Genomic DNA, 20,484 nt, shown 5'->3' with positions numbered 1-20,484 from the left:
AGTTGAGAGTTGATATTTTTCATTAAGACATTCAGCAGCGTTCAGTATCGGAGACAGGAGGGACTAACCTTGGAGCACTTAACTTTTGCAGAAGGAGTTGGACGTGAGTTTTTCAAGTGGCTAAATTTCTATCAGTCACTGTACGTGTCGCTCCCATGTAATTCATAAGATGAAACGATCTGGCCGAGTTAAGCAGCAGGAGAAAATAGAACTACTGCACCCAACCAGAGAGGACATGAAAGAAATTTCATGGCTGAACATAAGGGAACAGAAGCAGTGAACAACAATAGTGGCATAGTGTGGTAAAGGCAAGAACTATTTTTATCTCAGCACCATGTGAAACTCATGTTAGATTTTGTGTGTTTCCAGACCTGACCATCCTCACTGAACTCCAGACTAGTCCATTCAGGTGCCAGTGTGACATCTCACAAATGGCGAACAAGGTTAAAGCAGAAGGCTTTGTTTTTCAAAAATCAAACAAAATGAATCAGCTTTTTTTCCCACAGTCTCCTTTATTTCAATAAATGACATCAATATCTACCTATTGCATAGCCCCAAAAAAGGAGGAGGATAAATTAGTGCTAGTTGAAATAAAGGTGGAAAATCGCAAACCTACAGAGCATGGTCAGAGAGGGCCTTTCCGAGAACATGCACTTGAGCGAAGACTTGCAGGAGGCAGAGAGCGAGCCGTGCGGAGTTCTGCAGTCAGCGTGGTCAGGCAGAGAGAACACGGGCGTAGGATGGAGCCATGTCTGTGTCTCCCTCTGAAGCCAAAGATAGGTATGCTTACCGACCACTGGAAAAGACTTAGGTCCCCAAGCATGAAGTTCTGTTCCCATAATGTAACCCACTGCATGTGCAGAGGTCCCTCGGCTCTCTCCGGATGGCCCTTGTGCAAACTGGGGTCTGAGGACCCAGTGCAGAAATGCCAGTGCTCTGGTTACTGCCGTTCCTGTGACTGCCCGGCCGTCCTTACGACTGACCCAGAAACCTGCTTCCAGGACCCATGACACGGACCGACTAGCCTGTTAACTTGCAAGTAGGGTAAAGTTTCAGACTCTGCACAGCTCTCAACACTGTGGAATGCTGTAATATCATTTGAAGGTAGACTGACAAATTAAAGATGTGTGTGTGTTATAAACTCGATGCCAACCACACAAAAAGAAATAGAGCTGCAACTAGATAAAATAGATCCATAAATTATACTCAGTCCAAAGGCAGACAGGAGAAGCAGAATAAATAATAGTGAGCAAATAGAAAGCAACAAGCAGTGTGGTAGATTTAAGTCCAACCATGTCAGTAGTTAAATGCCTCTCACTTTGAATATAAAGACATAGATAACTTAAAAAGTAAAAGGATGAAAGACATTTCACCATGCAAACACTAATTAAAAGAAAGCTGGAATGACTATAAAGTAAACTTCAGAATAAGGAATATTACTAGCAATAAAGAGGGACAGCATGTAAATGATAAGGGGGTCGATTCACCAAGAAGACATAATTCTGAGTGTGGCTACACCTAATAACAGAACTTCAAAATCCATGAGGCAAAAACGGACTGAATTGCAAAGAGAAATAGACAAACTCGTAATTACTCTCAGAGCATTCAACACTTCTTTCTCGGTAGCTGACACAGTAACTAGACAGAAAATTAGTAACCATATAGAAGACCCAAACAATACTACCAACCCAGTTGATTTCATTGATGTTTATAGAACATTCTACCCAACATCCCTGCACGGGGAATGTTGACTGAGACAGGCCGTATTTGAGGCCATAAAACGTACTCCAATGAATTTAAAAGACTTGGAATCATACTCTTTGACCACAATGAACTTAAACTAGAAATCAGTAAGAAAGATATCTGGAAAATACCCTAAATGTTTAGAAGTTAAACCACACACTGGATGAAAGAGAGACAGTCACAAAGGAAATAGGACATATTTTAAAGGTAGTGAGAATGAAAATGTAGTACATCAAAATTTCTGGGATACAGCTAAAGCTTTAAGAGAAATTCATGGCATTAAAGAAGAGAAGTCTTAAATCAGTTATAAGATTCCACAGAAAGAAGCTAGAAAACGTGCAGGCACGTCAGAGCTACCACCAGTACTCAGAGGCCATTAACTCTAAGGTCAGCCTGGGGCTCTGCGCCACTTCCTGTCCGCATGTGCTAGTCGGACCGTGATTGTCACCTGTATCCCCACCACTCTCAGGAGGAGAAGGGACACGCTGAGAAACTGATAGAGCGGCAAAGCCAACCAGCTCTTCCTTCAGGATGTCAAGAAACCAGACTGGCAACTGGGAGCTTAACGCAATGGAGTGTGCGTGACACTTGGAAAATCTATCGCTACTAGAAGTGCACAGAGTGGCTCCTGATAAAAATGACCCCCCTTTGGTTGACTTCACTGAGATTCACTACCTGAATGAGCAGGCAAAATCTGTCAAGTAATTGGGCGACCACGTAACCACCGTGAGCAGTACGAGGCCCCCGAATCTGACGGCACAGAGCACCTTGTTGATGAGCACACGCTGCGTCACTGGGGCGAGAAGAGCTAAGCCTTAGGCTGCCTTCCTGTAGCCACGGGCTCACTTTCTGGTCACTAAATTTGCTTGTGTGTAAAATTCTAACCTGGCGATAGGAAGTACAACTGTATATCCTTGAATGGAGGTATTATTTGCTGGTTTCACATCCTTGGTAGTGTTACATCCTGTCTCCAAAGGAAATGCTTTGGCTAACTAGCTTACACCTTTCACCTCAAGTATTTTCTGTTGAGAGAACTAGACCTTTGTTACATAGCAGTCACTGGTAATGTGATAAAGTGAGGTGCAGCATCTGACCCCTGCTGCCTACCCAGCCGTGGCTGGTCAAGCTTTTCCTCTCTGACCCTGTTGACTCCTCTGTAGGACAGATTTTATCAGCCTCATAGGGTTGTTGTGCGAATTAAATAGTAAATGTAGCTCATGTGATCCATAATAAACATGCAGAGGTTTGTTCCCTTCCTGTTGACATATAAATTATACTTCCCTTCTGGGAGTGGTGGTTTTATCCTTTTCTAATGTGTTTGACTGCAAACACATTAGAATGTCAGCTGTAAAACATGCAAATGAGAGACAGTTTGAAAAAAGGGATTTACCCAGAAACTGAGTCTCACGCCCACTCTGCAGTTTTCCCAGTGGGAATGGGGGTTCCTTTTGGCTTAGAGGCAAGCCCAGTCAGGCCATAGGGTGAGCAAAACTAGATTTTCATTGCATTTCTGAGCTTTTTTTTTTAAGATTTTATTTATTTATTTTTAGAGAGAGGAGAAGTGAGGGAGAGAAACATCAGTGTTTGGTTCCCTCTTGCATGCCCCCTACTGGGGACCTGGCCCACAACCCAGTCATATGTCCTAACTGGAAATCAAACTGGCAGCTCTTTGGTTTGTAGGCCGGTGCTCAATCCACTGAGCCACACCAGTCAGGGCTGCATTTCCGAGTTCTTTAATGATGGGACATGTAAGTGCTCTCTTTTATGTTGGTTTGTAGTGTCTAAGGGAATACTGTGTCTTCCTCTTAGCTTTGATTATATGTAGTTTGTAACTGCAGTCAATCTCCAATGAGGATGATACATATACCCTGGAGGTTGCGCATACTCCAAAGGTTGACCAACAGTCTACAGAAACATGGGAAGAAAAGATTAGAGCTTTTATTTGTTCATTAAAAAGAAGCAGAATTACTTCTGATCAAGATGGCAGCATAGGCAGACATGGCTCACCTCTTCACACAACCACATCAGAATTACAACGAAAATATAGAACAACCATCACTCAGAACCATTAGAAATCAAGTCGAATGGAAGTCTAACAACTATGAAACTAAAGAAACCACATCAATCCAGACTGGTAAGAGGGGGCGCAGACACAGAACAAGCAGGTCCTTTACCCAGGTGTGGTGGATAAAAATTCCATGTGTGGAGGGATATCTCAGGAGTGAGGAGTCCCGGGCCCTCCAATGCAGAGTTCCACTGTCAGGAAGATAAGTCCCCAAAACCTCTGGCTGCAAAACTCAGTGGGAACAGGGTTGGTGGAAAAACTTCTGGAGTCCCAAGCAGTCCCTCTTAAAAGGACCCAACACATGGACTCACCTAACAGACCCACTCCCTCTGGACTCCAGTGCCAGGGTGGTGGCTTGAGGGGCACCAGTGGCATGCAGGAAGGGGCTGAGATATTTGGCATCAAGGAGAGCGGAGGCCATTTCTGGGCCCTCCCCCAATGCAGCCAGCAGACTGGTGCCGTATCTAAGATTCCATCTACCAGGCTAACTATATTAGACCCACCTGGGAGATTCCCAGAGACTTCACCCCATTCAACTTGGCCCACCTAATCTGCTTGTCCATATGAATGGCTGGCCTTGGCTCATGCTTCACAGACTGCCTGAATCCTCTCAAACAAGCAACATCTTACCTCAGTGAGCCCTCAGCCACTACTAGCAGCAGCCAGCCTAGATTCACAGCTTGGCTCAGCTTGGAATCTCCAAACCCAGCACAAGTAGCAACCATCTCAGATTGCTTTATAACTCAGGCAGGGTGGCCCCAAGAAAAACACAGGTGGGGGCTGACCTTGGCCTGAACCACCTGGGAAACCCCAGGGCCAGCATACCCAGTGGACAGCTACAGACCATGTTGGAGAACCACCACGTGGCCACTGCATAGCTGATTCTCCACGGAGCATGGAGTGCAGAGGTTGGTGGTAAGTGGTCACAGCCAATCCTTGCAGCTGACTGGCCTGGGAAAATCCCTCCCATTGATCTGCCAACAGCAGCCAAGGCCCAGCTAGAAGAAGAGGGTGTACTCAGCCCACACAAAGGGCGTACCTCAAGTACCCAGCTTGATAGGGAGGCTGTGCCACTGAATCCTACAGAACACCTACTACATTAGGCCACACTACCAAGACATGGAGTCAAAGCAGCTCTACCTAATATATAGGAACAAATACAGGGAACCTACAAAAAATGAGCAAAGAAACATGGCTCAAATAAAAGAACTGATCAAAACTCCATAAAAAGAGCTAAATGAAATGGAGATAGGCAAACTATCAGATGCAGAGTTTAAAACACTGGTTATAAGGATGCTCAATGAACTTACCGAGGACCTCAGCAATATAAAACAGATTCGCTCAGAAATGAAGGTTATACTAATTAAAGTAAAGAACAATTTAAAGGGAGACAACAGTAGAGTAGATGAAGCCAAGAAAACTTCCCTACTTTGGTGAAGAAAAGAGAAATGCAAGTCCAGGAAGCACAGAGAGTCCCAAACAAGATGGATGCAAAGAAGCCCACTCCAAGACACATCATAATTAAAATGCCAAAGGTTAAAGATAAAGAGAGAATCTTAAAACCAGCAAGAGAAAAGCAGTTAGTTACCTGCAGGGGAGTTCCTATAAGACTGTCAGCTGATTTCTCAAAAGAAACTCTGCAAGCTAGAAGGGATTGGCAAGAAATATTCAAAGTCATGAAAAGTAGGGACCTATAGCCAAGATTGCTCTGAAATGGCAAATAATACATATCTGTCTACAATTGAATCTAAAAACAAACTAAGCAAACCAGAAGAACAGAGACAGAATCAAGGATATAGAGAGCGTTTTGACAGTTCCCAGATGGGAGGCACGTGTGGGAGAATGGGTGAGGGGAGAGGGTTTAAGAAGCACAAACAGGTAGTTACACAACAGCCATGGGAATGTAAAGCACAGTATAGGAAATGGAGTAGCCCAAGCACTTATACTTATGACCCATGGACATGAACAATGGTGGGGCCTTGCTGCTGGGTGGAGGGGGGGAAGAGGGAAAGGTAAGGACAACTGTAATAGCATAATCAATAAAGTAGAATTTTAAATAAATAAGCAGATTTAGCTTTACTAATCTTGGTATTGCATGAATCGCCCGCAGCGTCACTGTGTCAGCCACAGTAGTTTCTCCAGGTGTCCTGAGAGAAGAGACAGGAGGAGTTCTCAACACAGGGGGCTTGGTTTGGGTACCCTCACCTTTCATTCACTTAAGGTTTATTTTTGTTTGTGTGTTCATGGTGTCTAGGTTATATCTCGGTTTAACTACATAAGCCCTCACATAACGGGCATGATTGGCATGACTCCTGCAAAGGAACTACTAATTGAAGGCAATACAATAATATAAGTACTGAAATATGTCATACGTGTAGTATGTGACAAAAAGAAAATGGCAGAGCTAATGTTCCTCTCCAGGTGAAAACAGTGATGAACCAATCTAATCTCACAGGAAATGGATCTATAAACATCATCAAGAAGACTGTTTGCACAGTGGGTTTATATAAACCGGGGAGCAGTACTTATTGTGAGCAGTACTGTGTTTGCTGGTGATAATTTGAAGACTTTATGATTAGCAAGACATATGATAGCTAATGATCCAAATTATTTTTAATGATAGTATTTTAATGGAGTACAAAAATATTTTGTGTCCTACAGGTAGGTAATTTTTAAAATCTAGTTTGTTTTGTTTTTATCTTACTTTAGAATTTTATGTACATTTTATAACATGCAAACCAGTAATGTTGCATGACTTATAAATAAATAGGACACATGAGGTCTGTCCGAAAGAAGTCCAGCCGTTGTTAATATAAGGAGGATGGTTTACGCAACATTGATGTAACCTGGCAGCCAAGGAGAATGGACTGGAATCCACTGTGCGAACAATGACAACTTCACTGTACTAGTCAGTGGGGGCCAGTAGATGCTGTTGAGTGAGCATGTGTACTGCGTGGCCATCACATTCAAAATGACGGAGTGCATAGAGCAAAGAACGTGCATCAGATTTTGTGTTAAGCTTGAGCATTCCTCCGCTGAAATTATTTGGATGATTCAGAAGGCTGCCGCTATGGGCAACTGGTGGTTGGCAGCTTCATCATGGGAGTGCGCCCACTCATGCATCACCTCTTGTGCAGTTCTCTGGTGAAACATCAAGTCACCCAGGTATCTCAGCTCCCCTACAGCCCAGATTTGGCACCCTGCAACTTCTGGCTTTTCCCAAAACTCAAGATCACTTTTGAAAGGGAAGAGATTTTAGACTCTCGATGAGATTCAAGAAAATATGATAAGGCAGCTGCTTGCGACTGGGAGAACTGTGTGAGGTCCCAAGGTGCCTACTTTGAAAGGAACTGAGGCATCATTGTCCTATGTACAATGTTTCTTCTAGTATCTTCTAAAATAAATGTCTCTATTTTTCTTTTTTAAACAAATATCTTTTATTACTTTTATTGTTCAAGTACAGTTGCTTTGGTTTTCCCCTACCACGCCCCCCGCCCCACTCCTTAAATGTCTCTGTTTTTCATATTACGTGGCTAGATACTTTCTGGACAGACCCCATGTGGTGGAAGTACATCCTCACGTTACTTGTAAGTGTGAACCACCCAAAGAAATTGGGAGGCCTCTGGTCTAGATGGTAGCTTAATGGTGAGAGTCGCCTGAAGAGGGTGAGGGAGAAAATCTCTGGCCAGGCCTGGGAACCAATATTTTCACAAAGCTTCCTGGCTGCTTTTGATGGCCAGCCACCTTTGAGAGCTGTTCCCTGTCTGCATTATCTGCCGCTGCAAGCTAAAAATCACACTGTAGTGCACTTGCATTTGGTAAATGTTAGAAAGGACAAACAAACTATAAGCTATAAGCATCTGTAAGATCTATCTACTTTTTCATGGACATTTTTTATTTTTTAGAATATGCTTTTAATAGGTATGTCTTATTTTTTGGTCAAAGAAGAGAATTTTATGCAAAGATGTTAGGCTGAACCATATAGAATCACCAATTTTCAACCATTTTTTACCTACTAAAGTGACATTTCATATGGTTAACAAAAGTTTTTCTCAGAGTACTTTAAAACAAAGATAGTTATACAAGGTGTTCATTTTGCATCTTTGTTGTATATTTTAAAATAAGATTTTAAAACACTTGTTGCTGTATGTTTTCTCTTTATGTTGTGTCTGTCTCCAAATACTTATTCATTGTTATAAAAATCAGTTTGTTCTGGCCCATGTGGCTCAGTGGGTTGGGCATCATCCTGTAAACTAAAAGGTCGCCAGTTCGAATCTTGGTCGGGGTACCTACGTGGGTTGGGGGTGTACAGGAGGCAGCTGACTGATGTTTCTCTTGCACATCGATGTTTATCTCCCTCTTTCCCCCTCCTTCCCCCTCTCTCTAAAAATAAATAAATAAAATCTTCTTAAAAATAAAATCAAGTACATGCTGTGTCTAAACTCTGGACAAAATTTTATCCCAGAATTCCCTCAAAGCACTTAAAATCTGACTTGGGGGAAATAAGACCCACAAGCATGTGCTGCAAAACCTACAACCAGCTGTGGACAAAATAAGCAACTTGCAAAGGAGATGGTGCCAGCAGATCGTCTGAGATAAAGATACTGCTTATCCGGACTCAACCCCACACAGCCAGCCATCGGCTGCTGTGTTTTCACTCCTTACCCCACCTCTCAGTCATAAGCTTGTTAGGGGCCTAGCTCTACCTGGGCCTCTGCTTCTCAGAATAAATGCATTTTAGTGGCATTTTGTCATACTGTGTGCTTTCTGCTAGAATGGTTAGGGAAAAAGTGGTACTCTTGAACACAACATTTAGGAAAATAGCCTTGAATGAAAACTCATAAAAATGTTTGCAAATAATTGTTAATAACTTAATCTAAAATGGGAAACATGTAAATGGAAATACTCAACTTTTTTAAAAGGTGTAAGTTTTTATATTTTTGCGTATCTGACTATAAACACTCAAGTGTAATGTTTTTGAACAACGGGATCTACAATTGCCTTGGCTTGTTAACACTGTGATGTTAAAACGACTTGCTAAGACATGATGATATTCTTTTAGTGTTTTGTGACAAATACGAAGTGGCAGTATCACGTCCAGAACGCTACTGTGTTAGCACGTGGCTGCGGAGCACAGGCTAAGCCGTGACATGAGACAAGTAATCATATCTTGCTGTTCATTATCCCTGGTGATGAGGGATACGAGTGTTGTGGAAAAATTAAACTTATAAATACTGCCCAAGACATTTTAGCCATTAGCTTCCATTTCTTTCTCATCGAGCCTTTTTTTTTTTTGAGAGTTACTGTTAAGCCTCAATATTAATAGGTTTTAAGCTTTAGCTTTCTTTTTCCATCTTCTGATGGGTGCTGCTTTCTAAATGAAACACAAATGCAAGGTGAGGCAGCACCAGAAAGAGCAGAATTCAGGAGCCTACTTAATTCACAGAACGGGTAATGAGCCCTGAATATTCAGGGTTGGCTGTGATTCAGATGTCAGACTCTTTATAGAGAGGACCGCATTAGGAGAGCTAGCAAATTAAAAGCCAGGGCACTCTGAGAGGTACAGTTAATGATGGCTTGTCGACCACGTGAGAAAGGCATCTACTGAAAATGCATCTCCTCCATCCACTTGTTTCAGAACCCATGCTTTGCATTCCAGGTGATCACCTTCTTCAGCTCCAGGTTGCTGCAGGCTGGAGCTGAGCTGTCAGTGGAACGGGTGCTGGAAATCATCAAGCAAGGAGTTGTCGCGCTGCCCAAAGACAGGCTAAAGGTAGGGCTGGTGCACAAAACACGTGCTGTTGTGTCCCTTGGTGTAAATATTAGTGTCTGAACAAGGTGCATTCAGAATCACATCACTGACCCAGTACCTGCAGTAGAAAAGGCTCTTGCCATATTGCTGATCCTCTATATACAGACACACAGAACTGTGATGAAGAAGGGTTCTCACAGTTTTCCCAAAAGTAGCAGAAGAAAGACTAATTTCTTCCGAGTAACTTATATAAAGGGGCACCTTATTTTTTAACCCAGTGAACTACATTCCTCCGTGTAAGTACCATCGCGGGTTGATGGGAACGTGGAGGCGGTGACGCTGACATCTGTAGCCTTGGCTAACACTTGCCTGGCGCTTCCTCGGTGCTCTGTGGGGCTCTATGTGTCTTGTGTGTACATTAACTTCTTCCGTCGCCACAGCAACCCTTGAAGGTAGGGGTCAGAATTATTTTCATCCTGGTTTTTCAGATGAGTAAACGAATACAGTGAATAGGTAAGTAACTTACCCAAAATCATAAAACTAGAGATTTTCGGAATCAAGACTCACATCCAGGCAGCCTGGCCCCAAAGTCCCTGCTCATAACCGCCGTACCGTCTGCTGTGCTTGGGCGTGTCTGTGGAAAAGGTGGGGGCAATACTGTATTTCAAGAAGACACCCACGTGGTGTGTGAGCTGTGTTCCTGAGGTGATCTCACGAGAGGGAGTGCACACTTACAGACTGAATGTTCCACAGGGAGAATGCAGGAGTCATGGTTTGGGGTGGGGTGCGAGAATGTACAGCGTCATACCATATTTTCACTTTAATACTTGAATGTTTTCTGACATCACCTGCCGAGTGTTTTGCTCGGTCCTGATCAACAACACAGGGCGTCACAGTGGACGTCCGGCCTCCTGCGGGGTTTTATCATGACTGGCTCTGTTCCAGAGTTACCGTTTGGGGGCTGCGCTTTTCAGCAGCTGTCACTGACCCATGGCCTCACGGACGCCTGGAGGTGCTGCCTGGGGCTGTGAAAGTGTTTCCAGTTACAATGACAGGGCATGTCAGACAGCAGCGCCTCAGTCATCACAGCCGCACACCAGGTCTCACTGCACGAAAGCAGCGGGGCTCCCGGTGCCGAGCGAAAACGGCAGGACTCTGTCTCTCGGCTGCAGTGGCACCACCGTGTCACAGTGGCCTGAAAGCTAAGTACAGTTCACCCAACACTCCAGCTTTGACTTTATTCCTGGCAGTTCTGTAAAGGTAGAGAGTTCATATTATTTCCCTTCTTACATTAAGTTTTTTTGGGTTTGGGGGAAGAGAGGTTGCACTATCTCAAATTTACTTGAACTAGACCATGTGAAGCAGTACAGAAACCCATTCGGATGGAGTGGCTGTTCACAGGAAGTGATGGATCTTGGTGTCTAAGTCAAAAGAGAAGTAGAATTATGCGGTTGTAAGAAAGGACCCCGCAGAGGATCAAGGGAAGAGAGATTTTAATGAGCTCAGAGAGCCAGCATAGTGGAAGTGATGGAGATCGTGATTCGAGAGCAGTGTATTTATACTGAGAAAGTCCACAGTGGAGCAGATCGCGCGCAGTGATAACATGGCCTGGGTCTGGCCATGAGTCGGGGGCTGCAGTGGTATGGCCGTGAGTGATAGTGTGCCTGAGCCAGTCCATGAGCTGGAAGCCAGGGGCGGGTGATTCGAGTGGGCATCCTAGTCTCGAGGGCCGAGCCGTGCCATGGACAGGACTGTGAGCCAGGTGCTGCAGTGAACAGGAGCGTGGCCTGGGAGTCTGCAGGTGGCAGCCACGCGGAGAAAAGACGCTGGCACCGATCTCACAGGAGCAGAGCTTTTTGCTTAAGCGTAGAGGATGAGAGGAATAATTGCCAAGGAACAAAGAACGAGCAGCCCCTCTTTCCAGCGTGTCCAGGGGAATCGGGGCCCTGAGGGAAGAGCCAGATTTCAGCTGTTGTTCGACTCGGACCATGGCAGAAAGGTTGAAGTGCCAGTAGAATCAGTCCAGGAAACCTGGGAGGCAGAGGAGGGCCTGAGTGCTCCCAGGAGAGAGCTGCTGTCTCCATTGATTACAGAAGCTCCAGGGACTGGGGGCTGAACATGGTTCTGACGGGCCAGCTAAAAAAAAGAACTGGGCTGTTGCGCATTGGAGGGATCGTTGGTGAAAGCAGACTTGGGTGGTCTGCGTGAGTCTCAGGGACAACTTTCAGGTGTTGGCTGGCCGAGGCTGTCACGGTTAGAAGCCTGACTCTGCTAAATGTTGCGCAACTCAGCAGTGCCCGGGGGTCGGTATGCTCCAAGTGTACAGAGGCTGCTCGTACAACATAGAGCCAACTTTTGGGTGCCGCACCTTAAGACAACCTGGAAAACTCAGAGAATCACCAGAATTGTGAAGGGACACAGGAAGTGACTAGAGGAGCTCATACAGTTGAGGGGATTGAGTGGAAGAGGCTCGTCTTCAAGTGCTGGACGCATTGTTTATGAAAGCGGATTTGGACTTCTTCCTCGTCTTCCCAGGAATAGGACCTAAGTGGGTAGAAGCTATGTACAGGCCCTGCATTGCAGTCCATGTAAGGAAGAACTTTCCAACAGATGGAGTTATTTACAGTTGGAATAGGCAACTTTGGGGGAGTGAGGCATTCATTCGCACTGGGTAGAGATGTTGGAGGAGCAGGCTAATGACCGCTTGGCAGGGATGCAGCTCTTAACCACTGGCCCTAGCTGGCTGGAGCAGCGAGTGGGGGAGGGTTCCAAGGCTGAGTTCAGGTTCAGCAGAAAGAGTGCTGGGATACATGAACAACACCTGCCATTGGCCTCAAGAGCAAAAAGTAAAGAGCACATGTGTAATTATTTGTCATCCCAATTGTAAACACTCAAATATTGGTTGGAAAATCCAACCATGTGACTTTTAAGAACCTTTCCATCCCTCAGAGTATAATCCTGTTGGTGCATATGCAAAATTCTTGCTCTCTATAAAGCACAAAACTGCATAAATTTTTGAGAATAATTTTCTCTCTCAGAAGATACAAGAAATAATGAAAAGTTATTAATCTGGGGATATCTTTATTTTATTTTATTTTAAATTACAGTTGATGGGGATATCTTTGATGAGAAAGTTCATTTATGACAAAGAGGTCACCTTTCAGTTCATAATAGCGGGCAGCATAGTCATATCTGTACACTAGAAGAAACACAACTTGCTAAAAGTTGGGATATGTCTCAAGAAAAATATGATTCAGGAGGAGTGCAGACCTTGAAAAAGAAAAGTGTCGACTCTCCAATCACAGGTCATCCTGTGCAAACAAGTAAAAAGAGCATCGCATTTGCGCTGGAGAATTCACTGTCACCTCTGCTTCGTCATCACCCCCTTCTCCGGCCTCTTCTGCACACAGAAGCAGCCAGGGTGCATTTCCCAGCATCCTCCCTGCTGTGTGGCTCTGAGTCAGTCTGCCAAAGAAGGCACTTCAGTGAGATTTGGAAGGTTGAAGAGAAGAAGCCATTTTTCTCCAGAGGGAGAACGATCCTGCCCTCCGCCTGGCTTGCTGCCGCAGACGGCAGAGGTCATCGATGGCTCCCCAGAGGTGGTGCGGTTTGCAGCCACTTGCAGTGAGCACTGGAGAACCACCGGCTCCAGTGCTTTGTTTCTTCGCAGCCTCCCTGATCTTTGCCTACCTTATGTTTTCCTGCAGTTGCATGAGCCTCTGTTTTCCATATGAAATCCTTTGTACTTGAGTTAGAGTGAGTAGCTTCTGTTTTCCCTACCAAATCTGTCAGGGAAATTAAATCCAAATCCCTCATTTCAAACAGAAGGGGAAATTGTCGAAAGGCCTTGGGGAGCCCATAACCACTGCTGGCTTTCAGGGAGTCACAAGTGGCAGGAACGTCATCACTGATGACCTGGCCTCCTGCAGCATCCGCGTAGGGTCCACAGGAAGATGGCTAGAAGCAACTGGCAAGGCTTCCCTTCCGCGGAGCCCTACCGGCCTGCCCACCACGGTTAGCAGAGCAGCGGTGACCTCTGGTTCCCCTCTGTCTTCTGAGATCCCCTCAAGTTCCTCTCATTGCCACAGTCTAACCCAAAGCCTTCCTGAAGAGATCCTAGGAAATGTCATTTCCAGGCTTTCGGGCCCTGGGACGCTTGAGTGGCCAACAGTGAGCCATAGGATCAAAATAAACTGATGAAGCAGCATGAAGAGTCCCTACGTGGATGATTATGCTGTAAGAGAGGTACCCAGCCTTTCGTTTTATCCCATAGGACAACGGGGAGCAAGCTGAACCGAGACAGGTGTTAGTTCTACCTAAGGGAATGCTTTCCGACGACCCTTAAAATAGTTTAGCAGTTCATATGTGACTTCATCAAATAATGAAGTAGTCACAATCTAGTCTCTACGGCAGATGTGAGAAGAGCACCAGATGGCAAGGGAGTGCAAATAATAACATTGGGGAAAAGGTTGAAAGAGATTGTTGTAAAAAACTAAATAGGCCCTGACCAGAGTGGCTCAGTGGGTGGGGCATCACCCTATAAACCAAAAGGTCGTCAGTTTGATTCTGGGTCGGGGCACATGCCTGGGTTGCGGGCCAGGTCCTTGGTTTGGGGTGTACAAGAGGTAACCGATCACTGTTTCTCTTGCACATAAATGTTTTCTTTCTCCTTCCCTTCCTTTCTAAAATAAATAAATAAATAAATAAATAAATAAATAAATAAATAAATAAAGCCTTTCTTTAAAAAGTTAAACAGGATGATCCCAAAGATTTCTTGAAATTCTTCTTTTTCTTGCATTTTTTATTGTTGTTCACGTATAGTTGTCTCCATTTTCCCATTAAGAGTCTAGAATTCTACCTTCTAAAATTCCATAAATTTTTGTAGAGCAGTGCTCTAGTAATATCCTCCTCCTATTCAAAAATATTTAGAGGTCAATGCCCTGTTGCCACCAGATAAAGTCTGTGATCCCGAGAGTGGAATTCTAAACTGTCCACAGTCTAACCCCAACTCGCTGCTACAGGCTTCTCTCCATACTTCCCCGTAGCCACCCAGCGCCGCAGCCAGCCAGAACTGCCTGTGCGTTTTACATCATCCTGTTTGCATGTTTAGATTTGCTTACACAAATCTGTCTTTCCAGTATATCAATGCCCCAGTCCTTTGCTTTTTGTTTGTCTAAATCCTAAGCATTCAATAAGGCTTTGATAAAGTTAACAACTTTTATGCAGCCTTTCCTTTTATTCCTCTAATACCCAAAGCACTTTATTTTTTATTTTATTTTATTGATTATGCTATTACAGTTGTCCCAGTTTTTCCTCTTTGTCCCCCTCCACCAGTATCCCCATCCCGCAGGCAATCCCCACACCATTGTTCATGCCCATGGGTTATGCATTTAAGAGCTTTGGCTACTCCATTTCCTGTACTGTATTTTATTTCCCCATGGCTGTAGTTTATGTCCCAGTGGCTACTCTGTAACTCCCTATTTCTTAATCCCCTCAACTCTGCACCCATTCCCCCACATCTTCCTCCCATCTGGCAACCAGCAAAATAGTCTTCATGTCCATGACTTTATTTCTGTTTTTCTTGTTTGCTTAGCTTGTTTTGTAGATTCAGTTGTTGGTAGATACATATTATTTGCCATTTTATTGTTCATAGTTTTGGTCTTTTTCTTAAATAAGTCCCTTTAACATTTCATATAATAATGGTTTGGTGTTGATGAACTCCTGTAGTCTTTTTCTCATCTGGGAAGCTCTTTATCTGCCCTTCTATTCTAAATGATAGCTTTGCTGGGCAGAACAATCTTGGCTGTGGGTCCTTGCTCTTTGCGACTTTGAATATTTCTTGCCTGCCTCTTCTACCCTGTAAAGTTTCTTTTGAGAAATCAGCTGACAGTCTTATAGGAACTCCCCTGTAGGCAACTAACTGCTTTTCTCTTGATGCTTTTAAGATTCTCTCTTTATCTTTAACCTTTGGCATTTAATTATGATGTGTCTTGGAGTGGGCTTCTTTGCATCCATCTTGTTTGGGACTCTCTGTGCTTCCTGGACTTGCATGTCTTTTCTCTTCACCAAATTAGGGAAGTTTTCATTGTTTTTTCAAATAGATTTCCAGTTTCTTGCTCTTCCTCTTCCTTCTGGCACCCCTATGATGCAAATGTTGGAATGCTTGAAGTTGTTTCAGACTGCTTACACAGTTCTTGTTTTTTGGGATTCTTTTTTCTTCTTTTTCTGATTGGTTGGTTGGTTGGTTTGTTTTATTGTTCAGTTACAGTTGTCCCACCTTCTTTCCTGTTGATCACCCTTACCCCACCCCTTCCCACTCCCACAGTCAATTCCCCCTATTGTTGGTGCCCATGAGTCCTCTATTTGTGTTCCTTTGCTTGCCCCTTTCACTTCTTTCCTCCATTATCCCTTGCAGCCCCCTCCCCTCTGGTCACTGTCAGTTCTTTATTTCCAAGTCTCTGGTTCTATTTTGCTCATTTGTTTCTTTAGTTGATTAGGTTCCACTTATAGGTAAGATCACATGGTATTTGTCTTTCACTGCCTGGTCTATTTCACTTAGCATAATGCTTTCCAGTTCCAGCCATGCTGTCACAAAGAGTAGGAGTTCGTCCTTCCTTCCTTCCTTCCTTCCTTCCTTCCTTCCTTCCTTCCTTCCTTCCTTCCTCCCTCCCTCCCTCCCTCCCTCCCTCCCTCCCTCCCTCCCTCTCTCCATCTCTTTCTCTCTTTCTTTCCCCTCTTTCCCCATATTATTCTGTTGTGTAAATGTACCATAATTTTTTGATTCACTCGTTTACTGATGGGCACTTAGACTGTTTCCAGCACTTGGCTATGGTAAGTAATGCTGCTATGAACATTGGGATGCACAGGTTCTTTGGAACTGGTGATTCAGGATTCTTAGGGTATAGTCCCAGCAGTGGGATCACTGGATTGAAAGGCAGTTCCATCTTTAGCTTTTTTAAAATATTTCATACTGTTTTCCACTGTGGCTACACCAGTCAACATTTCCACCAATAGTGTACTAGGGATCCATTTTCTCCGAATCCTCACCAGCACTTGTTTGTTGATTTATTACTGATAGCCATTCTGACCTGTGTGAAGTCGTATCTCAATGTGCTTTTAATTTGCATCTCTCTGGTGGCTAGTGATGTTGAGCATTTTTTCATGTGTCTGTGGGCCCTCTGTATGTCCTCCTTGGAGAAGTGTCTGTTCAGGTCCTTTGCCCATTTTTTAATTGGATTGCTTATGTTTCTGGTGTGCAGTTGTGTGAGTTCTTTATATATTTTGGAGATCAGACCCTTGTCTGAGGTATCATTGGCAAATATGTTTTCCCATATGGTTGGTTCCCTTTCCATTTTGTTGATAGTCTTTAGCCATGTGCTTTTTTTACTTCTTTGTGTTCCAGATCATTGATTTGATTCTCGGCTTTATCTACTCAACTATTGTTTCCCTGTAAGTTATTCCTTATTTCAGCTAGTGTAGCCTTCATTTCTGGCTGGGCCTTTTTTATGCTGCTGAGTTCCTCACTAAGTTCCTGGAGCATCCTTATAACCAGTGTTTTGAACTCTGCATCTGATAGTTTGCTTATCTCCATTTTGTTTAGCTCTTTTTCTGGAGTTTTGGTCAGTTCCTTCATTTGGGCCATGTTTCTTTGTGTCTTCATTTTTGCAGCTTCCCTGTGTTTGTTTCTATATATTAGGTAGAGATGCTGTATCTTCTTTTCTTGGTAGTGTGGCCTTATATAGTAGGTGTCCTGTAGGGTCCAGTGGCATAGCCTCCCTATCACTCCAGCTGGGTACTCAAGGTGTGACCTTTGTGTAAGCTGAGTATACCCTCCTCTGCTGGTTGAGATTTAATTGCTGTTGACAGTTGAATGGGAGGGATTTACCCAGGCCAGTCAGCTGCAAGGACTGGCTGTGGCCACTGACCATCAATCTCCACCCTCTGTGGGGGATCAGCTGTGCAGGGTCAGGGTGGTGCTCCAACGTGGCCTGTAGCTGTCCACTGGGTACACAGACTCTGGGGTTTCCCGGGTGTTGCTGGCCAAGTTCCGCCCTAACCTGTGTTCTGCCCGGGGCCACCCTGAATGAGCCATAAAGCAGTCTGAGATGGCTGCTACTTGTGCTGGGCTTGGAGATTCCTAGGCAAAGCCAAGCTATAAATCTGGACTGGCTGCTGCTAGTACCAGGCCTGGGGCCACTTAGCAAGAGGTACAGGGTGTGGGAGCTTACTGAGGCCAGATGTTGCTTGTTTGACAGGACTTAGCAAGTTGTGAAGCATGAGCCATAACCAGCCATTCATGTGGAAAAGTCATGGTTAATAGCTGGAATGGGACAGAGTCTCAGGGGATCTCCAGGGCAGGGCAAACAGTGTTAGCCAGATTCGTAGAGTCTCAGATATGGCACCCACCTTCTGACTTCGTGGCTGTGTGAGTGGAGGGCTCTGTAAAGAGACAATGCCTCTGGCCACCTTTCTGTCTGGGAGAAAGCTGACTCCCAACTCCCACCTCAATGCCAGACACCTCAGTCCCTCCCTGTGTGTCACCACTGCCCTTCAAGCTGCCACCCAGGTGCTGGAGCTCAGAGGGGGTGAGTCTGTGTAAGTCCATGTGTGCCTTCTTTAAAGAGAACTGCTTGGGCCTCCAGAAGTTTCTTCCACCAACTCAATCCCCACTGGTTTTTGCAGCTAGAAGTTGTGCGGACTTATCTTCCTGACACTGGAACCCTGGGCTGGGGAGCCTGGTGTGGGGCTGGGACTCCTTGCTCCCGAGTTTCCCTCCCACATTTTCATCCACACACATGAATGTGGGACCACCCCTCCCATGTCTTCTCCCCACCTACCAGTCTGGATGGATGTGGTTTCTTTAATTTTGCAGATGTCAAGCTTCCATTCAACTCGAGTTCTGACAGTTCTAAGTGATGGTTATTTTATATTTTAATTGTAATTTGATGTGGTTGTGTGAACAGGTGAGCTGTGTATACCTATGCCACCATCTTGACCAGAAGTACACACACAGCATTTTATATTTTTACATTTTGAGAGACCCCTATTCTTTTCTGCCTTGTATACAGTTGTTAAAGTGTTTTCTCTCTCCCACTCATCTATAACTTTTTTGAGAACAGGGATCATGTCTTACCTGCATCCCCATGAAGTCTCGTATGTAGTAGTTGCTCAATAGTGTGATGAGAATGTGAATGAGATGCTCACTCTGTACTCACCGGAGAACACAGCCGCCGAAGCAGCTCAGTTGGGAGAGCGTTAGACGGAAGGTCTCCGTTCACTGGAGAGGAGGGAGTGGGCGGACCTTCGAGAATTCAGGAGTAACATTTTCTGTATCCAGGCCTGCTTTTTCTGATTTTTATTCCACCATCTTCTTTGCAATTGTAATCCATTGAACTGTGCCAGGCACTGTTCTAGACTCTGTGGATACAGCAGGGACAAAATAGAGCTTATTTGTTTGTGGTGGGAGAGAAATAAGTGAAACATTTGCTATTTTAGATAGCAGTGAATAACAAGAACATAGAAGAGGAGGAGGATAGACAATGTTGTGAAGGGAGCAGTTTTAAGTAACTGATTTTCTTTCTTTTTACTTCTATTTTTTGGAGGGTTTTTGTGTTGTTTGGTTTTTATAATTGATTACTATCTCAGGACTGAGAGTCTTAGACTTTGCTAATATCCTGTTTCTCCTCAAACGTTTGCCCCTCTGATTTTTTTCGTCTGTCACTGGATCTTACCTACACAAATACTACCGTGGTGTTCTCCTAATGAAAATTTGTACTTTACTCTTTGGGTCCTAATGCTTTGCCGTCATCTCTTTCATCGCCCAGATTGTCTAGCTTTGGCCAGTGGGAGCTTCTCCAGGTTGGTCCCTGAATCCTCTGACGCCTTTGACTCACCTCCGTCTTGTTCTGAGCACCTGTCTACTTTCTGGCGCTGCCAGGTGCTCCAGACTCGTCTGGTGCTCTTCCTGCCCAGCCCTGGAGTCAGCCACCTCTCCAGTGAGCCCTGGTTCCTGTTCTCCTGTTTTTAATGAATGGTATTTAGGAAACATGACCCCACCTGGGTGCTAGGCCACCTTCTTCTTAGAACTTGATGATGTAGCCTTCCTTCCACTGCCCGCTCTTTCCCCGTCTCCTTTTTCGTGCACGGACGGTGTTGGACAGCTAACGCTTCGTCACTCTGCCGTCGTACCCGGTGCCTTTCTTCTTTTATGTCTAACCCGCCCTTGTGGTAAACCTTAGCTCCCTTCTTTTGGCTTATCTTTTACTCCTTGTGTCTTTAGTCCTTTTTTTTCCTACTTATTCCAATCCCATACTTTATTTTCTTATCCCTTTAGTGAACACTCTGGCCCAAGAGCCCCTCTGTGGGCCGTAACGGGTACTGAAAGTTAATTTCATAGTTGACCATAACACTTACGTTAAAGCAAAATGAATTACAGTGTACATGCTGTATGTTTGAATGTTAATATAGTGTTCTTTTATTATACTATATTCAGAGAGAAAATGTCCTGTGTATTTGAGAAAGTAACATATAAATGAAAATATAACCCTTCATTTTTCAGGATTGTGGCTAGAGAGGGAGAATAATTGATCTGTGGGCGGTCCCAGGCCAGACCACTCTTACTTAGAGCAAGATCCTGTTGAGGCCAAGGTCATGGATACATCTTTTGTGTAGGCCAGTTAATTTTGTTCTGACTCACAGCAAGCAACCATGACTCCAGCTCATCATCTCCCACTATGCAAGAGGGACAGATGATGGAGGACGGATGATTCAGTTAAAGGGGGGGGGGGCGTCCCCCGTACTAGAAAAGAAACTAAAATTTTATTTATTCACAGATGGTGAGTCATCCTCAGTTGGTTTAAATGATAGCACATTATTACCACAGATGTTACTGAGGAAAAAGGCTGTTTATAATCGAGCTTTATCT

General features: G+C 44.4%; 1 protein-coding gene across 1 annotated transcript in view; it reads left to right on the top strand.

Annotated features, from left to right (window-relative positions):
• Window positions 1-20,484, top strand: part of DYM (dymeclin) — a 267,961-nt gene that overhangs the window by 208,737 nt on the left and 38,740 nt on the right. Inside the window, exon 16 of the mRNA XM_045850041.1 lies at window positions 9,468-9,581. Coding sequence (XP_045705997.1) covers window positions 9,468-9,581 — 114 coding nt within the window. The remainder of the gene's footprint in view (window positions 1-9,467; window positions 9,582-20,484) is intronic.

The sequence above is a fragment of the Phyllostomus hastatus genome, unplaced genomic scaffold (genome assembly GCF_019186645.2).
Source record: "Phyllostomus hastatus isolate PE091 unplaced genomic scaffold, TTU_PhHast_1.1 phas_contig_80, whole genome shotgun sequence".
Taxonomy (NCBI): domain Eukaryota; kingdom Metazoa; phylum Chordata; class Mammalia; order Chiroptera; family Phyllostomidae; genus Phyllostomus; species Phyllostomus hastatus.
The sequence above is the reverse complement of the archived record's forward strand: the minus strand, read 5'-3'. Positions and strand labels throughout refer to the sequence as shown.